The following is a 21,313-nucleotide window of genomic DNA, read 5'->3' as shown; positions in this document are numbered from 1 at the left end:
GGCGAGGGAAGGAAGTGTGGAGCGAACGTGTGGCAAATATTGATAAGAAGGACGGCAGGGTGATAGGTCATGTGTTAAGACAACAAGGAATAGCTCCCATGGTCTAGAGGGCTGCACAGTCTAAAAACCTCAAGGGAAGACAGAGATTGGACTATATCTGTCAAATAACTGAGGTCGTAGAGCGCAAGTGCTACTATGATATGAAGAGGTTGGCAGACCAGAGGAATTCCTGACGGGCCACATCAAACCACTCAGAAGACTGATGATAGAAAGAGAGATGTATATGCTGCATCCAACATCCTCTGTAATCTGATTTTAATGTTGTAGACATTTTCACCTCCAACTCCTTCCCCACTAATCACACCTATTGCTTCTTCCGGCCCCAAGTTGACTAATCTTAGGTGCCGAAGGATGGTTCTTACAATGCTGCCCACGTGCGTGCAGTCACATCATCAACTCACTCGCAGCTAGGCTACTAGCCAGGCAGCCCTATTATAATTCTGATGAAATGAAATGTTAATATAACTGGAGTTCATTCTGTACGAAAACAATTTGTTTGTGAAAAATGAAAAAAATGATTAACGAAGGTGCTCGGCTGATGCACAGTCGTTTTAACCACTGAACATCCCTGTCACAACATTTTCTGCAACTGATATCATCTGATACAAATGATATCACATATTAAAGAAAATGAGTTTGTCAATAAATCTCTTTAAACATATTTGAATAACTATGTCCCTAGCATTAAATTAGAATTCATCAAATTATATTTGCATCCGAACAGTTGAGCGCCAGGAGAAAGGCGAACACAGAATAATAGGGTTTAGTGTAGCAAGGGATACAACCCGTCGGCTTTGAACAATGACGTCACAAGTCGCCAGAGAGCATGTATTACAAAGATGAAAGAGCTGAGGAGAAGTTGAGAAACAAAGGAATGCGAGAGAGATAAACTTTATTTCACATATGTAAGGGCCAAAGTATTTTCACGTTAACGATATCGCGTGTTTGTATCTTAGTATTTCTCCGCAAAATACAATGGAAAGAAATGAATGAAATTACTAGCAAAGAATACATCACGTTACATTTATGTCAGTTGTATCTCGAAAGTCTTTCGAACTGTATTGCTTAAGTGCAGTAGGGGATACAAGTTCAGCGTAGTCGATTTCTTAGTTTCAACTAGCATTGCTGTCCTGTTGTTCACTTGAACTATGTATCCCCTGCTTCACTAAACCGTAAATGAAACACCCGATACAAATTAAAAGCTCATTCGAAGTGTGTTGCTTAAGTACAGTCCGGAATACGAGTTTGTCGTAAGGCGATTTCTTCGTTTTGACTAGCATTACTGTCCTGTTCTTCACCTGAACGATGTATCCTCCGCTTCAGTAAACCCTAAGTGGAACACGGGATACAAATTGTAGATGTGCTGTTTATTTCGTCTCCGCTATTACTAACAGTCTTTTCTTACGTACATATCAGTATTACTGATGACAGAAGGACCTACGTATGTCATATATGTATACCAGACTTCCACTGACCTCGATATATGTACACTGGTAACGAATAGGTGGAAATACACGTACTTTACATTTGCAACCTGTTTAATTTTATATGTTTTGATTGTTTATTTAACCTTTGCGTTTCACTTGTTGAAAGGGAACTACACATTGATCTTGTCAAAAGCCGAGAAACGATTCTTCTTAGTGTTGTAGCTCCCTTCAGTAGCTGAAGAGTGTTTTTTGGCTTTTTAAAAAAAGGAAAATCTCACGAGATAGAATAAACTGATCCTAAGATACAGATGCTTCAGTAGCTGATAAGTGTCTTTTGGCTTTTTTTTAAATCTCACGAGATAGAATAAACTGATCCTACTTCATTAAGCAATCAATAAAAAAACTAAACTAAAACATAACAGCAAAAGCGAAAATGGTAAACTGAAAATAGAATAGATTACGAAGCTACTGAAGCATCTGTATCTTAGGATCAGTTTATTCTATCTCGTGAGATTTTTTTTTTAAAGCCAAAAAACACTTATCAGCTACTGAAGCATATTGGTGGAATAAGAAAGTGAAATATGGCAAAATAGTGAAATATAGATAAATAATCGCTTTTAGATTCACATTCAATTATTTTAATGATAGCGCTTATTAGAACACATAACTGCTTTATTATCTATGCCCCGAAGTGAAGACATTACTATCTATGACTAAGGAATGACGTCATTGTTCAAAGCCGACGGGTTGTATCCCCTGCTTCACTAGACCCGAATAATAAATGAAAATAAATGAAACAAATGATGTGCACTCAAAAAAAAAAGACAAATGACTTGAAAGGATGACATACAGGATTAAATTCTTTGTATGTAATTATACAATAATAAATCTTTCCTACACAGTGATTTGTTTGTACTGAATTTTCTCTTTACACACAGTCGTATGTGTATTATTTGCTTTCGGTGGAGATAATACAAAAATCTGAAGCTCTATAATAATCCTGCTAACTAGACAGGAGAATCCTTTCAGTTAAGTCACTGGTGTGTCATTCCCAGTTTTGATGTTAAGCGAGTTATTATTGTCGTTCCTGCTACTTTTTGTCACTCAGTAAGATATATAGGTATGAAACTTCCTGGCAGATTTAAACTGTGTGCCAGACGGAGACTTGCCCGCAAAAGGCAAGGGTCCCGAGTTCGAGTCACGGTCCGGCACAGAGTTTTAATCTGCCAGGAAGTTCCATGTCAGCGCACACTCCGCTACAGGGTGAAAATGTCATTCAAGATATGTAGCTTAATATGGTACGGGAGAGCATATTCATTGGTGTTAACAATGTAGAAAGTATCTCGCCGTGTCAACAATGCTAGTGTATACGGGTGGCAACTGGCCCTGTGTACTAGCATCATTCCTATTCAAGCTCTCTTGTGTGAGCTTCCTTGCACTGGAACGCACTTAGTATTATATTACAATCAATACCTGTAGTTTGTTCCTTGTAAAAAAATTTACGAGAACTGCTTTTCTCTTAAAGAGCTGTTTAGTGGCACACGATGTGGAATTGTATGAAGAAGAAAGTATTAATAAAAATCGTTATTGCAATGTTATTTCAGTGCTTCTGTTGGTAAACAACTTACGAATTCCCAAAATTCGAATGATAGATGCTACAAATGGTCCTGCAGTAGCACCCTCTGAAAGTGTTCTACACTGTTGGGGGGAGAACGGCTTGCTACAGCTGTTGCCTACGCTTTATTTATTACTAAATTATATTATATGTCTTTACTCTTATTAATGTGAACTTGTATCCTACTTGTTTTTTTGGCATTAAATCGTACTAGGACTTTGTCGTCTTTGAGATTTCCTATAAAACAACACCTTGCTCTATAGACTAGTAGTAGCCATTACTGATACTGTGGTTTCTGGAGAGACGTGTCACTTGTATATAATCAGTCCTCTTTACGTGTGACAGGTGTCGGTCCTGTTGGTGGCTGCTGTGGTTGTGGTGTTGGTGGACGCAGGAGGTGAGTGTTGCGTAGCTGCACGTACCAGGGACGACATGCAATAAAATACTCAATCATTTCGTAATTTCAAGTACTGCTTGTTAGCAACCGTTTAAGTAACATTGTCATTAGTGAAAAATTTACATTTTATTTCCTTAATGAAATAATCGAGCTAAAAGTCCTTACTGAAGAAAATCACAAACATAAATTTAGGTATGTTTGTTTTATAATTGTTCTTCAGACAGCTTATACAGCTTTTTATTTATACTTGGATAGTGATTTATTTATACATCCATCTTCCAACCCTGATGTCCATGGTGAGATGGCAGCGTTAATACAGTAGTTCCTAACACTAGGTATTAAACAATTTTGTACGATTAACAATTATTGTGGCTGCAACCTAACAATGAATATCTATGTCACAAGATGCCTGTTTAGCTAAAACAACCACCAAGTGTAAAAAATAGATTAATTGTGTTTCTAGATCAGATTACACTTCGCTATGTTGTCAACTGACATCATGGTAACACTATGGATGTATATTACATATTTTCTGACGTGGTAGAGAAATATGTTCTTGCGATCAAAATTATTATCGTACACAGCTTCCAATGGATTTGCAATCTGACAGATCGTAATGCAATGCTGTAAATATCAACTACACTGAAGTTTCATGTTTCATAGCTGTGACAATTCACTGACATGTTTTCCAATGACCACCTATTTATTTATTCGTTTTATAAATTGAAACGCCTTTTTCTTGCTGCAGTCTATATTTATTTATGTGCCACACATTACGCCTTATACGCTAAGGCATTTTCAGGGATTTTAGCCTGGAGCAACACAGATTTGTTTTCCTATGAGGTATTTATAAATAGTAAAAAAGAGCTTTATTTTCATAAAAATCATGGAGTATCAGTATATTGCCCTTGCGCCCTGAGACACCTTGATATACATACAGTTCGACTGTTGCTCTGGCCATCCCATTTCGAACCGACGGAAAACATCTGACAATGGGCTGCAAAAAGGGTGGTATGCCTCCTCTACTTACCACCCACTATCAGCAGAAAGAAAACTGGCGTTCTACGCATCGGAGCCTGGAATGTCAGATCCCTTAAACGGACAGGTAGGTTAGAAAATTTAAAAAGGGAAATGGATACGTTAAAATTAGATATAGTGGGAATTAGTGAAGTTCGGTGGCAGGAGGGACAAGAATTCTGGTCAGGTGAATACAGGGTTAGAAATACAATATCAAATAGGGCTATTGCCGGAGTAGGTTTAATAATCAATAAAAGATAGGAGCAGAGATAAGCTATTACGAATAACATAGTGAAAGTATTATTGTAGCCAAGATAGACACGAAGCCCACGCCAACAACAGAAGTACAAGTTTATATGCCTACTAGTTTCGCAGATTATGAAGAGACTGAAGAAATGTATGATACGATAAAGGAAATTATTCAGGTTGTTAAAGGAGACGCAAATTAAGTAGTCATGTGTGACTGTAATTCGATAATAGGAAAAGGAGGAGAAGGAAACGTAGTAGGTGAATATGGAATGCGGGTAAGGAATGAAAGACGAAGCCGTCTGGTAGAATTTTGCACAGAGCATAACTTAATCATAGCTAACACTTGGTTCAAGAATCATGAAAGAAGGTTGTATACGTGAAGGAGGCGTGGGGACGCTGAAAGATTTCAGATAGGTTATATAACGGTAAGACAGAGATTTGTGAACCAGATTTTAAATTTTAAGATATTTCCAGGTGCAGATGTGAGCTCTGACTACAATTTATTGGTTAAGAACTGTAGATTAAAACTGAAGAAACTGCAAAAAGGTATCAATGTAAGGAGATGGGGCCTGGATAAACTGAAAGAACCAGAGGTTGTAGAGAGTTTCAGACAGATCATTAAGGAACGATTGACAAACACTGAGGAAAGAAATACAATAGAAGAAGAATGGATAGCTTTCAGAGATGAAATAGTGAAGGCAGCTGATGATGAATTGGAAAGAGGATGAGGCCTAGTAGAAATCCTTGAGTAGCAGAAGAGATATTGAATTTAATTAATGAAAGGAGAAAATATGAAATGCAGTAAACGAAGCAAGCAAAAATGAGATCGACAGGAACTGCAAAATGGCTAAGCAAGGATGGCTAAAGAACAAATGTAAGGATGTGGAGGCATATATTACTAGGGATAAGATACTGCCTACAGGAAAATTAAAGCGACCTTTGCAGAAAACAGAACCACCTGAATGAATATCAAGAGGTCAGATAGAAAACCAGTCGTGAGCAAAGAAGGGAAAGCAGAAAGGTGGAAGGAGTATGTAGAGGGTCTGTACGAGGTAGATGTACTTCAGGGCAATATTATGGAAATGGAAGATGACGTAGATGAAGATGAAATGGGAGGTATGATAATGTGTGCGCAATTTGACAGAGCACTGAAAGATCTAAGCCAAAAAAGGCCCCAGGAGTAGACAACATTCCACTAGAACTACTAACCTTGGGAGTGCCATCCATCACTAAACTCTACCATCAGGTGAACAAGATGTATGGACAGGAAAAATACCATCAGACTTCAAGAAGAATATAATAATTCCAATTCCAAAGAAAGCAGGTGTCGGTAGGTGTTAAAATTACCGAACTATCATTTTAATAATTCATGGCTGGAGAATACTAACACAAATTCTTTACAGACGAATGGAAAAACTGGTAGAAGCTGAACACAGGGAAGATCAGTTTGGATTCCGTAGAAATGTTGGAATACGCGAGGCAGTACTGACCCTATGACACATCTTAGAAGATTGATTAAGGGAAGGCAAACCTACGTTTCTAGCATTTGTAGACTTAGTGAAAGCTTTTGACAATGTTGACTGAAATACTCACTTCCAAATTCTGAAGGTGGCAGGGGTAAAATGCAGGGAGCGAAACGCTATTTACGGTTTGTACAGAAAACAGATGGTAGTAGTAAGAGTCGAGGGCCAAGATACGGAATCAGTGGCTGAGAAGGGAGTAAGACAGGGTTGAAGCGTATCCCCAAAATGATTCAATGTATATATTGAGCAAGCAGTAAAGGAAACAAAAGAAAAACTTTGGAGTAGGGATTAAAGGTCACAGAGAAGTAATAAAACTTTGGGGTTTGCCGATGACATTCTAATTCTGTCAGAGACAGCAAAGGACCTGGAAGAGCATTTGAATGGAATGGACACTGTCTTGATAGAAAGATATAAGATGAACATCAACAAAAGCAAAACGAGTATAATGGAATGTAGTCGAATTAAATCAGGTGATACTGAGGAAATTATATTAGGAAATGAGACATTTGAAGTAGTAGATGCGTTTTGCTATTTGGGGAGCAAAATAACTGATGATAGTCGAAGTAGAAACGACTGGCTATGGCAAGGAAAGTGTTTCTGAATAAGAGAAATTTGTTAACATCGAGCATAGATTTAAGTGTGAGGAAGGCTTTTCTGAAAGTATTTGTATGGAATGTAGCCATGTATGGAAGTGAAACATGGACTGTAAATAGTTTAGACAGGAAGAGAATAGAAGCTTTCGAAATGTGGTGCTACAGAAGAATGCTGAACATTAGATTGGTAAATCACGTAACTAACGAAGAGGTACTGATTAGAATTGGGGAGAAGAGAAATTTGTGGCACAACCTGACTAAAAGAAGTGATCGATTGGTGGGACACGTTATGAGACATCAAGGGATCACCACTGTAGTATTGGAGTGAAGTGTGGAGGGTAAAAATCGTAGAGGGAGACCAAGAGATGAATACACTAAGAGATTCAGAAGGATGTAGGGTGCAGTTGTTATTCAGAGATGAAGAGGCTTGCGCAGAATAGAGTAGCATGGAGAGCTACATCAGAGCTGTCTCTGGACTGAAGACCAGAAAATCAACAACAATGGTTCTATGATTGATGAACTCTGGCATAGAGCTGATGCAACATGTAATGCCATGTGTGTATCTGTCATCAAAGAACAGTTCGACCCAGATGGGTTTAGCCATTGTTGCTCTGTCCAGTAAATTTCTCACCCTGTTGTAGCAGAGCCAACAGAATTAAGTTCCATCCACCATATTGGAGGGTGTGGCAGCAGCTGTTCGCTGGTCAGAATGGCTGTTCGAACCTCCTTGCTCCAAGACTGAGATTTTACCAGTGGGGTATGGAGAAAAGTTAGCAAAGCTCACATTGCAGATTATTTGTTAGATTTGAACAGGATACAGCAATGGTTGAGTTCCACCCACAGCAGTGAGGAAGGGAGTTGAATCCATTGTCCTCAGCAATGGTCAGAGTCCCAGCACAGCTGTAAAGAGAACAGTTTGGCCTGGAGGGAGCGTTCTTACCAGAAAGCCCGCCCTGCAGCAGCTTCTTACTATGCTTTATGCTCGCAGACCAGGTGGCTGGTGTAACTAGCCTGCTCAGAACTAGCTTGCAGTCATTGCTGAGTGAGCTATGTCCCTCGCCATCTGGCTAGTGGTGGCTCGGCCAAGGGGGGTGGGGGCAGATGGTTAGCAGGATCCCAGCTCGACCCTCAGGCGCACTGTGCCAGGTTCAAATGGTTCAAATGGCTCTGAGCACTATGGGACTTCTATTATCAGGCCCCTAGAACTTAGAACTACTTAAACCTAACTAACCTAAGGACAACACACACATCCATGACCGAGGCAAGATCCGAACCTGCGACCGTAGTGGTCGCGCGGTTCCAGACTGAAGCGACAAGAACCGCTCGGCCACTCCAGCCGGCACTGTGCTAGGTGCAGGGCTGCTAAATGATACTGACTCGGGTTGTTGGCTGCATCAGCAGATGGTGATTGAAGAACAATGCTTCCCTCGACAACATAATCGATAGTCTCCTCTACAGTATCCAGTAACTTGAACCACTTTGGCTGCTCTTTATATTTGCCCTGATGTGGCACACTGTTGTGTGGACATTCCAGGTGCCAGGTAGCCACCCGGTCATAACCCTGAAGTGACATATCAGATCTTGGTCGCGCAGCTGAACAGCACTCACGTTGTGCCATATAGTTGGTGTAATTCTGAAGCAAATGTTTGCAGAAATCTTCATTGGCTATTCATTCAATGGGCAATAACCTCCTAAATTTGGCTATCATTGTTTCACTGTGTATCCCAAATTAGCTACAACTTCACAATTTCGTGCATTTTTCCTTCTGTACTGTATAAGGACAATAAGTATAATTCAGTTATGTAGGGAGTGGACTTAAGATTTTAATGGCCAACAATGTATATTAAGAAGCTGCAGTGTTCTATTGTAAATCATGTTTTATGCCAGACAAGTAATTGTGTTCGAAGCTTTCTAACACCTGTGTTCTTCATCATGTTTCAAGGTAAAGGCGGTGGGAAAGGAGGTGGCGGAGGTAAAGGCCAGTCAGGTGGCGGTGGCAGCAGTGGTGGTGGCAGCAGTGGTGGTGGCAGTGGTGGTGGTGGTGGTGGCGGTGGTGGCAGAAGCGGGGGAGGTGGCAGCAGTGGTGGAGGTGGCAAGAGTGGCGGAGGTAGCAGTGGAAGTGGTGGGGGTGGCAGCAGTGGTGGGGGTGGCAGCAGTGGTGGGGGTGGCAGTGGAAGTGGCGGAGGTGGTGGCAAGGGGAAAGGGAAACGCAGCCTGCTGCTGGAGCCCCTACCACACGCCGTGATCCACGGCCCTGTGCCTGCCTACCCCCACCTCTATGTGCCAGTGCTGCCCTATGGCTATGTCAAGCACCACGGTCCTGTCCTCCATGGATAGAAGCATGTCTTAAAGGCCGGCAAATGAAGAGTGAATGCCCAGTTCCTGAGTAGCAGTAATGCTCAACAACCAAGGAGAAACAACAAGGAGTTCAATACCACATTGTAAAATTCCTTATTAATGTTGAAAGGAGGGTAAAAATAAAGTTACTGTGTACTTTTGATTTACAGATTTACTTATTTGTGTTGGAACATTTCTGCTATAGATATATAAGCCATTAGATGTAAAATGATGTAATAAAAAGGAAACAAATATATTAGATGGAAATACAAATGGGAGCTGATCTTCATTGAGTGTATTGAACTGAATTCTACAGGTTTGTGGCGAAGTGGCTTATACTCATCACTTTTAGTGTGGTCAGTCTTAAGCTTACATCAAAGAACCATGTTAGCCACCATTTTTTACAGTTACCATCCAACATTTAAGGAAAAAACAGATTCACTGTACGTATTGTTTTTCCGAACTTTACAACAATTGATTTACATCTGTTATTTTATTTCCCTGCTGAAGTATTAATTTCAAATATGCAAGAAAAAAACTTCAAATTCCAAATTATTGCTTACTAGAAGGGAGGTAATTGAGGGTATAATCTTTTACTGATATTTGGGAAAAATCTGTTTCACAGTGTGAACTAAGGACATTCGAGTTCCATGCGAATTCCAGGGAGTGCAGCACTCAGATACACGTTGGAAAAAAATTAGAGGAGTGTAACAGTCGCCTAACTGCACGAAGCCAACAGCCTGTGGCTATCGAGACGAATGCAGAAAATTCTGGGGAATTATATTCATTTTATAAAATACATGACACAAATGCTGAATTCATTTATATTTTTTTCCTACCAGTTTTGGTCATAAACCATGTACATGGTCTTGTAAGAAAATTATGTCAAAATTTAGAAAAGAAATGACCGACAAGTTCACAAGATTATTTGTAATATAACAGCAGAGCAATTACTTACGTCGAAAAATTAATCTGCAGCCAACATATGTATCAAAAATATAAGTATTTTTCACCTCAAACATTACAAGTATGATATCTGTGTGAACAGAAACTAACTGAAGGGAACTATCACAAGACATATGCTGGCATTACGGGGCCACAACTCACAGTAAACAATTCAACAAGGAATGCAAAGACATTATATTCATAGGCATGATGAAGATAATACTAATTAGACTCACTGCAAATGTCTAGTCCTGCTGACATACATTAATAAAGGCTATTAAGTCAATTTACAGATTTTTTAAGCAAATAGGACCGTGAAGTAACACTAACTATTAAACCCAGTATCTGAAATATCTTCAGCAAACGTAATCAGAAATTATCACAGTCGCTGTCATTTGAAACGATAAGAACAGGAATAACCATTGTTACACTTTAGCCTTTACGATGACAAAGGATGTTGTTAGCATAAAGTAATTAATTATGTAAGCCAAAAAACCCTTAAGTAATGTAATTCTTAATGTTTGTTATTTGGTCTTCTTGAAATGTTTGGTTGCAGTACAATTTCGTTACGAGATGTATGATTAATGTTACCTTTATCCTGCTATGAATGTAATATCTTCATTGTCCTTGATCTTTGAATTATTTACTATGAGTTCAGGCCCTGTAATGTCAGTCTATGTCTCGTACTGGTTCTCTTCAGTTAGCTGCTCGCCATACATGTATCTAATGTTAGGAATGAATGGTACTTTTAGTTTTGATATGTAGTGTTGGCAGTAGATTAATTTTTCGATGTAAATAATACTTCTGTTGTTGCATTCAAAACGATGCCTTGTTTGTCTTACAGGACTGTGTTACATTGTTTATGACCCAAACCTGTCAGAATATTATGTAAATAAAGTCATAATTTGCGTGCCATGCATTTTATAAAGTATTTACAAGCTGTAACTGCCTTAATACGTGAAAATATATTGAAGCAGTCATCGTTAAGATCTGTTGTGGATAGATCAAAGTATATGGCTTGCGTGAACTTATATCCTTAATAATATTTAAATATATTTATTAATCAATTTCAACAACTGCAAATGCATGCATGAGATGACACAAGTAAGGTATGCAATGCTCAGTTTACTAAAATGCAAAATTTAGTATCCAACATAATAGAAGATATGAAAATATAATCTGTCCCTTATATTTTCACCAGTCTTAAATAAACGGCGCAAGAAATATTACACAACAAGAAATACACTCCTGGAAATTGAAATAAGAACACCGTGAATTCATTGTCCCAGGAAGGGGAAACTTTATTGACACATTCCTGGGGTCAGATACATCACATGATCACACTGACAGAACCACAGGCACATAGACACAGGCAACACAACATGCACAATGTCGGCACTAGTACAGTGTATATCCACCTTTCGCAGCAATGCAGGCTGCTATTCTCCCATGGAGACGATCGTAGAGATGCTGGATGTAGTCCTGTGGAACGGCTTGCCATGCCATTTCCACCTGGCGCCTCAGTTGGACCAGCGTTCGTGCTGGACGTGCAGACCGCGTGAGACGACGCTTCATCTAGTCCCAAACATGCTCAATGGGGGACAGATCCGGAGATCTTGCTGGCCAGGGTAGCTGACTTACACCTTCTAGAGCACGTTGGGTGGCACGGGATACATGCAGACGTGCATTGTCCTGTTGGAACAGCAAGTTCCCTTGCCGGTCTAGGAATGGTAGAACGAGGGGTTCGATGACGGTTTGGATATACCGTGCACTATTCAGTGTCCCCTCGACGATCACCAGTGGTGTACGGCCAGTGTAGGAGATCGCTCCCCACACCATGATGCCGGGTGTTGGCCCTGTGTGCCTCGGTCGTATGCAGTCCTGATTGTGGCGCTCACCTGCACGGCGCCAAACACGCATACGACCATCATTGGCACCAAGGCAGAAGTGACTCTCATCGCTGAAGACGACACGTCTCCATTCGTCCCTCCATTCACGCCTGTCGCGACACCACTGGAGGCGGGCTGCACGATGTTGGGGCGTGAGCGGAAGACGGCCTAACGGTGTGCGGGACCGTAGCCCAGCTTCATGGAGACGGTTGCGAATGGTCCTCGCCGATACCCCAGGAGCAACAGTGTCCCTAATTTGCTGGGAAGTGGCGGTGCGGTCCCCTACGGCACTGCGTAGGATCCTACAGTCTTGGTGTGCATCCGTGCGTCGCTGCGGTTCGGTCCCAGGTCTACGGGCACGTGCACCTTCCGCCGACCACTGGCGACAACATCGATGTACTGTGGAGACCTCACGCCCCACGTGTTGAGCAATTCGGCGGTACGTCCACCCGGCCTCCCGCATGCCCACTATACGCCCTCGCTCAAAGACCGTCAACTGCACATACGGTTCACGTCCACGCTGTCACGGCATGCTACCAGTGTTAAAGACTGCGATGGAGCTCCGTATGCCACGGCAAACTGGCTGACACTGACGGCGGCGGTGCACAAATGCTGCGCAGCTAGCGCCATTCGACGGCCAACACCGTGGTTCCTGGTGTGTCCGCTGTGCCGTGCGTGTGATCATTGCTTGTACAGCCCTCTCGCAGTGTCCGGAGCAAGTATGGTGGGTCTGACACACCGGTGTCAATGTGTTCTTTTTTCCATTTCCAGGAGTGTATTAAAGCACAACTGCAGAAGGAGAACAAGAGAAAAGAATAATCAATTCTAGCGAATACGATAGCCTTAAATATGCCCAATGAAAAGGCAACATTCTAGCTAACACTACGCAAGCAAGTACTGAGAGAGCAAAACTCAGCAGTAGAATACGCCAGTTCAACTCTTCTGGGCACAATAAGTGAGAACAACAAAACAGTGAATGACACAACTAGGGATGATTAAAATTTCACTAAGACAACAATAAAATAAGGGCCTCACCATAGCTGTAAAATTGTGATCTCTTGGTTATTTAATTTGCCCAACAAAGACACACTAAAAGACCGCACTGATCACAACCAGCACAATTCGCTTTAACTGTCATAGCCAAACTCACATCACAGTTAACAAAAGTAGACTCCAGGCCGCACTCCATTCCCTGTATTCATGAAGCCAAGTACTGCCTACTACTCCAAACCTCAATAATGCCCAGTGTTGACAGCAAACCGCCCCCAGCCTTAACTGTAAGTCCAACAGCCTGCCTCCCTGTTATCCCCCAAAACTTCTTCCTTCACTATGTCCAACTGCCTGCTCTGTTCAGAGGCTGCTAGCTGCATTGTATCTCAACAGACCACCCTGACACTCTTCGTCCCCAGTGTGGCTCCCTGTGACAACAGCAGCTGCCCTGTCCTGCACACACAAGGTCGCTATGACACACATCTCCCTGGGACATCCATACTGGAACATAAACAAGCTCGGAAAGTGCTACTTTGACAGACTGACACCACACACAGGTCTTGCCTGCCAATGGCGTTCGGCCCTGGTTCAAACTTGGAGTTTCTTTTTACCATAACAACTTTTTCATGCTGGTACTAGTTGCACAGGGTCTGGCAGACCTAGTGAAAGTTGGCTACACTGAGCCACAGCGCCAGAGATTGCGCCAAAGAGTATTATTCAGCCGCCTCCACTGGCAGTGCTTGCCGAGGACTCGTAGTAGTCAGTGCTTGTTGAGATGTGCTAGTGAAAAGTGCTTGTCGAGGACTCGTAGTAGGCAGTGGTTGCTGAGATGTCGTAGTGAAAAGTTCTTGTCGAGATGTGGCAGTAGTCAGTTCTTGTCGAGAGGTCGTAGTAGGGAGTGCTTGTCGAGATGTCGTAGTAGTGAGTGCTTGTTCCATGTTTTATGCAGTTGTTTGATGGGCTAGACAGCAGATGTTGTTCTAATGGAGATATTGTAATGATCAGAGTGCTTTTCGTCAGTATACATGAAGGTAACAAAACTCCTTTTCTTTTTTTCTCATTATTTCAATGTCCTGAATAATGCGTCATTACAGGTTCAGTCAACAACGCATCTGGCTTGTGTTCTTGTATTAGAGTGTAATTCTGGTTTCCTTACGCAATTATAGTGTTTCTATTTCTTTTTAATTACTTCAGTATAAATGGTATTTAAAATTTCTTGTCTTACTGAAGAAGAACCGTGCCAGATGTGTACGTTGAATCACACTTCCACACACAGAACAGTTACACTTGTGCTTTGGTTTCGTACGTTTTATAGTTGCTGGGGACTTAATTAATTAATTGTGTTAACGGAAATTTTCTTTCATTCTTTGTTGTTATTCTATGCAGTCAGATAGCATACTAAAATTAGTCAGGGCCAACCGTTAACGACACTTCGTAATCGGACAACTACAGCGCTAAAATTTTAAAATTAAAAAATATTTGCATTAAAATAATAATTAAGCCCCCATGCACTAGTAGTTCATGTCCACTGACCCACACCTCCAGTAGCTCTGTATTAGTAGCGCCCTCAGCTGTTGCAATACAAGACAGGCGCCGGCAGTTGCTCAGCCCCATTAGCTCTTGGAGAACCATCGCATTGATACGATAGTTCACGCTGTAGTTGAAAGAGTCTCATCTGGTCTGATGTTGTGATAGCTGGACTCTTCTTTTCTTGCTGCTTCATTTGTAATGAGTCTCTGTATGCTTGGAGAAATACAAGTTAAGTAAATCTTCTGTGCGCTGCATTATATTGTTTGCTAATCATTTCTGCTCCTGTCCACCTTTCCTATGACGACAGTTGCCACGCCACCCTGTGGTCTCCCTTCCTCACTGTTGCGTATTAAGCTGTACACAACACTACCATTGGTATGGAAAGAAAAATAAATGAATGTGTGAGGGAGAAACTAGGAGCTATCGTCTTCTCTTTGTTTTTATATGTTTGTTCGTTTCTTTTGCAAATAATTAGAATCACACATCGTTCAGTGTTAGTCCATTGTATATTTTATATCTTTACAAAATATAAATTTATTTTATAAGTGGTAAAAATTTGTTGACGTGTAACCTCTGCGCTTTTATGAAACCAAACCATTTACTTTCGATACAAGTACAGATTACGTGCAGAAACTTGAAAAACTATTTAATTGTTGTTGTTATTTTGTACTCAGTAGAACGTCCTTCATCATGATCAGCAACAAGAGTTTTCTGTTATTACTGAAAAGTCTTAAGTTGTTTATGAATAATAGAAACATATTTTATACATGTTCCATGAAGTAGTAAGGCGATATTTGGTACGTTTTTCTTTCGCTTTTTTTAATTTTACTTTTTTAGGAAATTGCGTTTACTAGCACTATGTGATAAATTTGTATTGTTTATAGGTTTCTGTGCCTTAATCTATAAAACGTGACCTTCATAGGATCGCTATGTTTTCTGTCTGTCTATCTGTCTGTCCAACTTTTAAGAACCCTTTTCCTCAGGAATGGGTAGATGTATCAATTTAAACTTTTTGTCACATACTGAAGAGTACGATCCCTTGCCGATGTACAACATTTAAGGTTCTAAGTCATTGAAATTAAACGATACACTCGTAAATTCCCTCATGAAAACCTTAGGAGTTCTTCCCATTGATCTAGAAACATGAAGTTTGGGAAATTGTAAAGTTTCACAGCACAAAAAAATGAAAACTGTTAGGTGGTTATCATGTCACACAAAAAATAAAAAAATTTCTTTTTACCATTGGAACTCACATTGCATTCATTGCCCGTCAAAAACGTAATAGAATATTATTGTATGCAAACATAAAATGTAAGTTGTAGTCGTGTTTTAGTAAGTTAATAAAAAGTATTTTATTAAATCTTCCCTCTCCACGTATTTAAACTTTAGTCCCACACTCACTTCTTTTAGTATTTCTGGGCCAGTGGGCCAGTCTGATTTAATAGTTTGCGTGGGATCATCGGTTCATGGCCCCTAGACCCCTACTCATACTTGGCCAAATTCTTCATTTTTTCTATATCCCCCAGTTTTGCATTACAAATCGACAATATTCGAGTAAAGCCTGAGTTGAACTTTGGCAATTTCAATTTTCCTCTAAATACTGTTTATTTTTACGCTACAGCAGGAGGATAACTACGTAGAACAAAATGTTCAAAGGGCCTAGCGTTGTGGGGCCTTTATACACTGAAGAGCCAAAGAAACTTCTACACCTGCCCTATATCGTGTAGGGCTCTCGCAGGCATGCAGAAGTGCCGCAACACGATGTGGCATGGACTCCACTTATGTCTGAAGTAGTGCTGCAGGGAACTGACACCATGAATCCAGTGGGGATGTCCATAAATCCGTAAGAGTACGAGGGGGTGCAGATCTCTTCTGGGCAGCACTTTGGCAAGGCATCTCAAATATACTCAATAATGTTCATGTCTGGGGTGTTTGATAGCCAGCAGAAGTGGACAAACTCCGAATAGTGTTGCTGCAGCCACTCTGTAGCAATTCCGGATGTGTGGGATGTCGCATCGTCCTGCTGGAATTGCCCAAGTCCATCGGAACGCACACAATGGGCATGAATGGATGCGGGTGATCAGACACGATGGTTACGTACATGCCACCTGTCAGAGTCGTATCTACACGTACCAGGTGTCCCATACCACTCCAACTGCACACGTCCCACACCATTACAGAGCTTCCACCAGCTTGAACAGTCCCCTGCACACATGCAGGGTCTTTGGATTCATGAGATTGTCTCCATGCCCGTACACATCCATCTGCTGAAGACAATTTGAAACGAGACTCGTCCGACCAGGCAATATGTTTCCAGTCATGAACAGTCCATGACGGTGTTGATGGGCCAAGGTGAGCCTTCAAGCTTTGTGTCGTGTAGTCACCAAGAGTACACGAGTGGGCCTTCGCCTCAGAAAGCCCATATTGATGATGTTTTGTTGAACGGTTCCCGCAGACACTTGTTAATGTCCCAGCATTAAAATCTGCAGTAACTAGCGGAAGGGTTGCACTTCTGTCACGTTGAACGATTCTTTTAAGTCGTCGTTGGTCCCGTTCTTGCAGGACCTTTTCCCGGCCGCAGCGATGTCGGAGATTGCTGTTTTACCGGATTCCTGATATTCACGGTACACCCATGAAAAGGTCGTAGGAGAAAATTCCCATTTCATCGCTACCTCTCAGATGCTGTGTCAAGCCGCTCGTGTGCAGACTATAACACCACGTCCAAACTCACTTAAATCTTGATAACCTGTCACTATAGTTCCAGTAACCGATGTACCAACTGCGCCAGACACTTGTTGTCTTATATAGGCGCTATCGACCGCAGCGCCGTATTCTGCCTGTTTACATATCTGTGTATTTGAATACGCGTGCCTATATTCAGTTTATATTCGCCTATAGTCACTCAAAGACAACATTTGTCCGTACACAACAGTATCATCAGCAAACAGCCGCAAATTCCTGTTCACCCTGTCCGTTAGATTATTTATTCATATAGAGAACAAGAATTATTCAATGACACTTCCCTGGGGCTCTCCCGACGATACCCTTGTATGTGATGAACACACGCCGTCGGATACAGTATAATGGAATCTGTTACTTCAGAAGCCTTGGAGCTACTCGCTTATCTTGGAACCTATTCTATAAGGTCAGACCCCTTGCTAACAGTCTACAGCGCCGCACTCTATCAAACGCTTTCCGAAAATCTAGGATCATGGAATCTGCCTGTTGCTCTGTCTGTCATTATCATCATCATCATCATCATCATCATCATCAGCCAATTCAATCATTAAATGATGTGGCCTCTTCGAGCCGTGGATTCAGGTAGGCTTTCAGCAGTCTTCTCCAAGTGGGACGCTCTTGGGCAGTTCTCTGCCAGGTGTTACCAGCGATCTTCTTGATGTCTTTGTCCCATCTGTCTGGTGGTCTTCATCTAGGCCTCCGGTGCTCTCTCGGACTCCACTCCAGTACTAGCTTCGTCCATCTGTTGTCTTTTCTTCTTGCGATGTGGCCAACCCACTGCCATTTCAAGGAACCTAAAATGTCATTAACCTTCGTCACAGACCGGATGTCATCTGCCCTTTTCCTATCCATTCTTGTATAGCCCAGCATTGATCTCTCCATGACTCTCTGTGCTGTCCTAAGTTTCCCTTTTGTAAATGAGTTCAGTGTCCATGTCTCGCAACTATACGTCATCACAGGAAGAATGCATTGATCAAATATTGCTTTCTTCAGATTTACTGGCATTTTTGATCTGAATACTGTTGAATTCTTCCCAAATGCTTGCCAGCCAAGCTTGATGCGTCGATAGATTTCTGGCCTTATCTCCCTTCATATTTATAACCTGGCCAAGGTAGACATATTCACTGACCTCTTCCAGTAGACTGTCCTTGACTTTCACATCTCCAGCTGGGACCCATTTGTTGGACATTACTTTTGTCTGTATAGTCTACAAAATATCGTGCGAGAAAAGGGCAAGCCGAGTTTCGCAAGAAGGATGCTTTCTGAATCCCTTCTGATTTGTAGACAGAAGCTTTTCCGTGTCGAGGAAGTTTATTATACTCGACTGACAATACGTTGAGAATTCTGCAGCAAACCGATAGGAAGGATATTGGTCTGTAATTATGCGTGTCCGTTCCTTTACCCTTCTTGGAGCCATCCGCATTTTTTCCAGTCACTTCGGACTCGGCGCTAGGCGACTGATTAGCGATATATGCAAGATGTATAACGGGTCAAGCCGAAAAGCACTTTCTGTAAAACCGAATTGGGATTCCATCCACTTGGAGACTTTTTTTATCAGTTCTCTCAGTTGCTTCTCAAGATCAGAGATACCTTCCTCTGTGTCTCCCATATAGGAATCCGTGCGACTATCAAACGATGGTGTCTGTAGGATTCTCTTGCATCAATGATTTTTAAACGCGAAATTTAAAACTTCTTCGTTCCTGTTTCTTCTACTGCCACACAAGTCTGACGGACAAGCTTACTGATTTTACGTAGTTATCAGAATTATGTACGGTTCTTGGCAAGATCTTCCACTAACGTACATCGGTGGAAGTAGTTTCATTCTTCACTCATCGAACTTTTCAAAGATGCACAAATTTATAATAATGTTTGCGTATAGAGATCTTTGCTTATATTAGTATCACCACAAACATCAAAAAAGGTTTCACATCACCTCGGTTCCGAGAGTTCAGGAACCTGTACACAAAATTCGAGTAGAGATCAACATAAACATCATTTCCGCCCTTTTTATTGCTCATGAAAACCACACATTGCATCTTAACCACCATACAACGAGACTTTCAGAGGTGATGGTTCAGACTGCTGTACACAGCGGTACCTCTAATACCCAGTAGCACGTCCTCTTGCATTGATGCATGCCTGTATTCGTCGTCGCATACTATCCACAAGTTCAGAAAGGCACTGTTGGTTCAGATTGTCTCACTCTTCAACGGCGATTCGGCGTAGACCCCTCAGAGTGGTTGGTGGGTCACGTCGTACATAAACATACCTTTTCAACCTAGCCCAGACATGTTCGATAGCCGGCCCGGGTGGCCGAGCGGTTCTAGGCGCTACAGTCTGGAACCTCGCGACCGCTACGGTCGCAGGTACGAATCCTGCCTCGGGCAAGGGTGTGTGTAATGTCCTCAGGTTAGTTAGGTTTAAGTAGCTCTAAGTTCTAGGGGACTGATGACCTCAGAAGTTAAGTCCCATAGTGCTCAGAGCCATTTGAACCATCTTCGATAGGGTTCATGTCTAGAGAACATGCTGGACACTATAGTCGAGCGATGTCGTTATCCTGAAGGAAATCATTCACAAGATGTGCTCGATGGGGGCACGAATTGTCGTCCATAAAGACAAAAGCCTCGCAAATATACTGGCGATATGATTGCACTATCGGTCGGAGGATGGCATTCACGTATCGTACAGCCGTTATGGCGCCTTTCATGACCACCAGCGGCGTACGTCGACCCCAGATATGACACCCCAAAACAGCAGGAAACCTTCACCTTGCTGCATTCGCTGGACGGTATGTGTAAGACGTTCAACCTGACTGGGTTGCCTCCAAACACGTCTAAGAGAACGTGATGCCAATCCTGAACGGCGTGTTGTTAGGCCCATCGGTACCGCGCTGCATTTTGTCGTGGTTGCAAAGATAGATCTCGCTACGGACGTTGGGAATGAAGTTGCGCATGATGCAGCCTATTGCGCACACTTTGAGTCCTAACAAGACGTCCTGTGTCTGCACGAAAAGCATCATTCAACATATATGAAGATGCTATCTGTTGTTTCGAACATGTCCGGAAGAACAGATATCATCTTCATATAGTCAAGACTAACCGGCCAAGTTTAAAAAATTTTAAACATTTAAACATAAAAAGGTACATACTTATAACTATCGCATTATTTGCTAGTGTCAACAATAAGATGCATGTAGTATATCGCTGTGGTCCTAAAAAATACAAGAAGAGTGAGTAATACAACAACGAATCGATTAACACAATAAGAGCTTACATGTGGTTCATAGTTCCCTCACACAAGTGGTATGAGGATGCAAGTCCATAAGTGCAGACATCATGCCAGAACTGAGTTGGAGCTAATGAGCTAATGACACTAATCAGATAATGATGTATCTTGAGGTTCGTCTCTTGGTGGGGGCAAAAGTACGATATCATAAAAAAATCAAATCGTAGCCAACGATATATTTCATAAGGCATAAACAAAAATTTAAGTGCTCATAAACAGCGTAATTACTTGTAATGACACATGAAATCCTAACGATAAATAAAATAATACCAGTGACAAGTGGCGCTATGGATGGGAAATTTCTGAACTTATCTCCCAACAGCTCTAGTCAGGTTTGAAGGTGGTAAGTCAATCTCTCATTTTAATTACTCTGTCGTCAGATTAATATTCATACTTCAGGTCATGATCTCCGTGTTCCCCAGTACTAGATCTGGTATGTGTGGCTTATGACTTTTTTACCTGAGGAAATTGTGAGCAGAATGTTTTTATAGCTGCATGTGTAGCACGTAGATTACTTTTGTCTGAGGGGCCATAGTGGAGGCGACGGAAAACAGGGAGAAAGATGGATTATGGGCCACAAATGTATCCACTGACTTTATTCGGAGAAGCAGCACCCTGAGAATTGTACCTGCAGAGGGACCTCGGGCCGTGGCAAACCAGTTTTCCCACTTAATACACTCGAGGTATGAACTAAAAAACGCCTTCAGTCACAATTTT

At 41.7% G+C, this 21,313-nt stretch overlaps 1 protein-coding gene across 1 annotated transcript; it reads left to right on the top strand.

The window, feature by feature from the left end:
- The first annotated feature begins 8,717 nt into the window (after nt 1–8,717).
- Nucleotides 8,718–9,218, top strand: LOC124716761 (rRNA 2'-O-methyltransferase fibrillarin-like). The gene has a single exon (XM_047243306.1). It carries the CDS (start codon nt 8,718–8,720, stop codon nt 9,216–9,218), a length of 501 nt encoding a protein of 166 aa, XP_047099262.1.
- The last annotated feature ends 12,095 nt before the right edge of the window (nt 9,219–21,313 follow it).

The sequence above is a fragment of the Schistocerca piceifrons genome, chromosome 9 (assembly GCF_021461385.2).
Source record: "Schistocerca piceifrons isolate TAMUIC-IGC-003096 chromosome 9, iqSchPice1.1, whole genome shotgun sequence".
Lineage (NCBI taxonomy): Eukaryota > Metazoa > Arthropoda > Insecta > Orthoptera > Acrididae > Schistocerca > Schistocerca piceifrons.
This window is presented reverse-complemented; position numbering and strand designations above follow the sequence as displayed.

Coding starts and splice junctions, on each gene's coding strand:
- LOC124716761 (XM_047243306.1), top strand. CDS start 8,718: ATGTATATTAAGAAGCTGCAGTGTTCTATTGTAAATCATGTTTTATGC.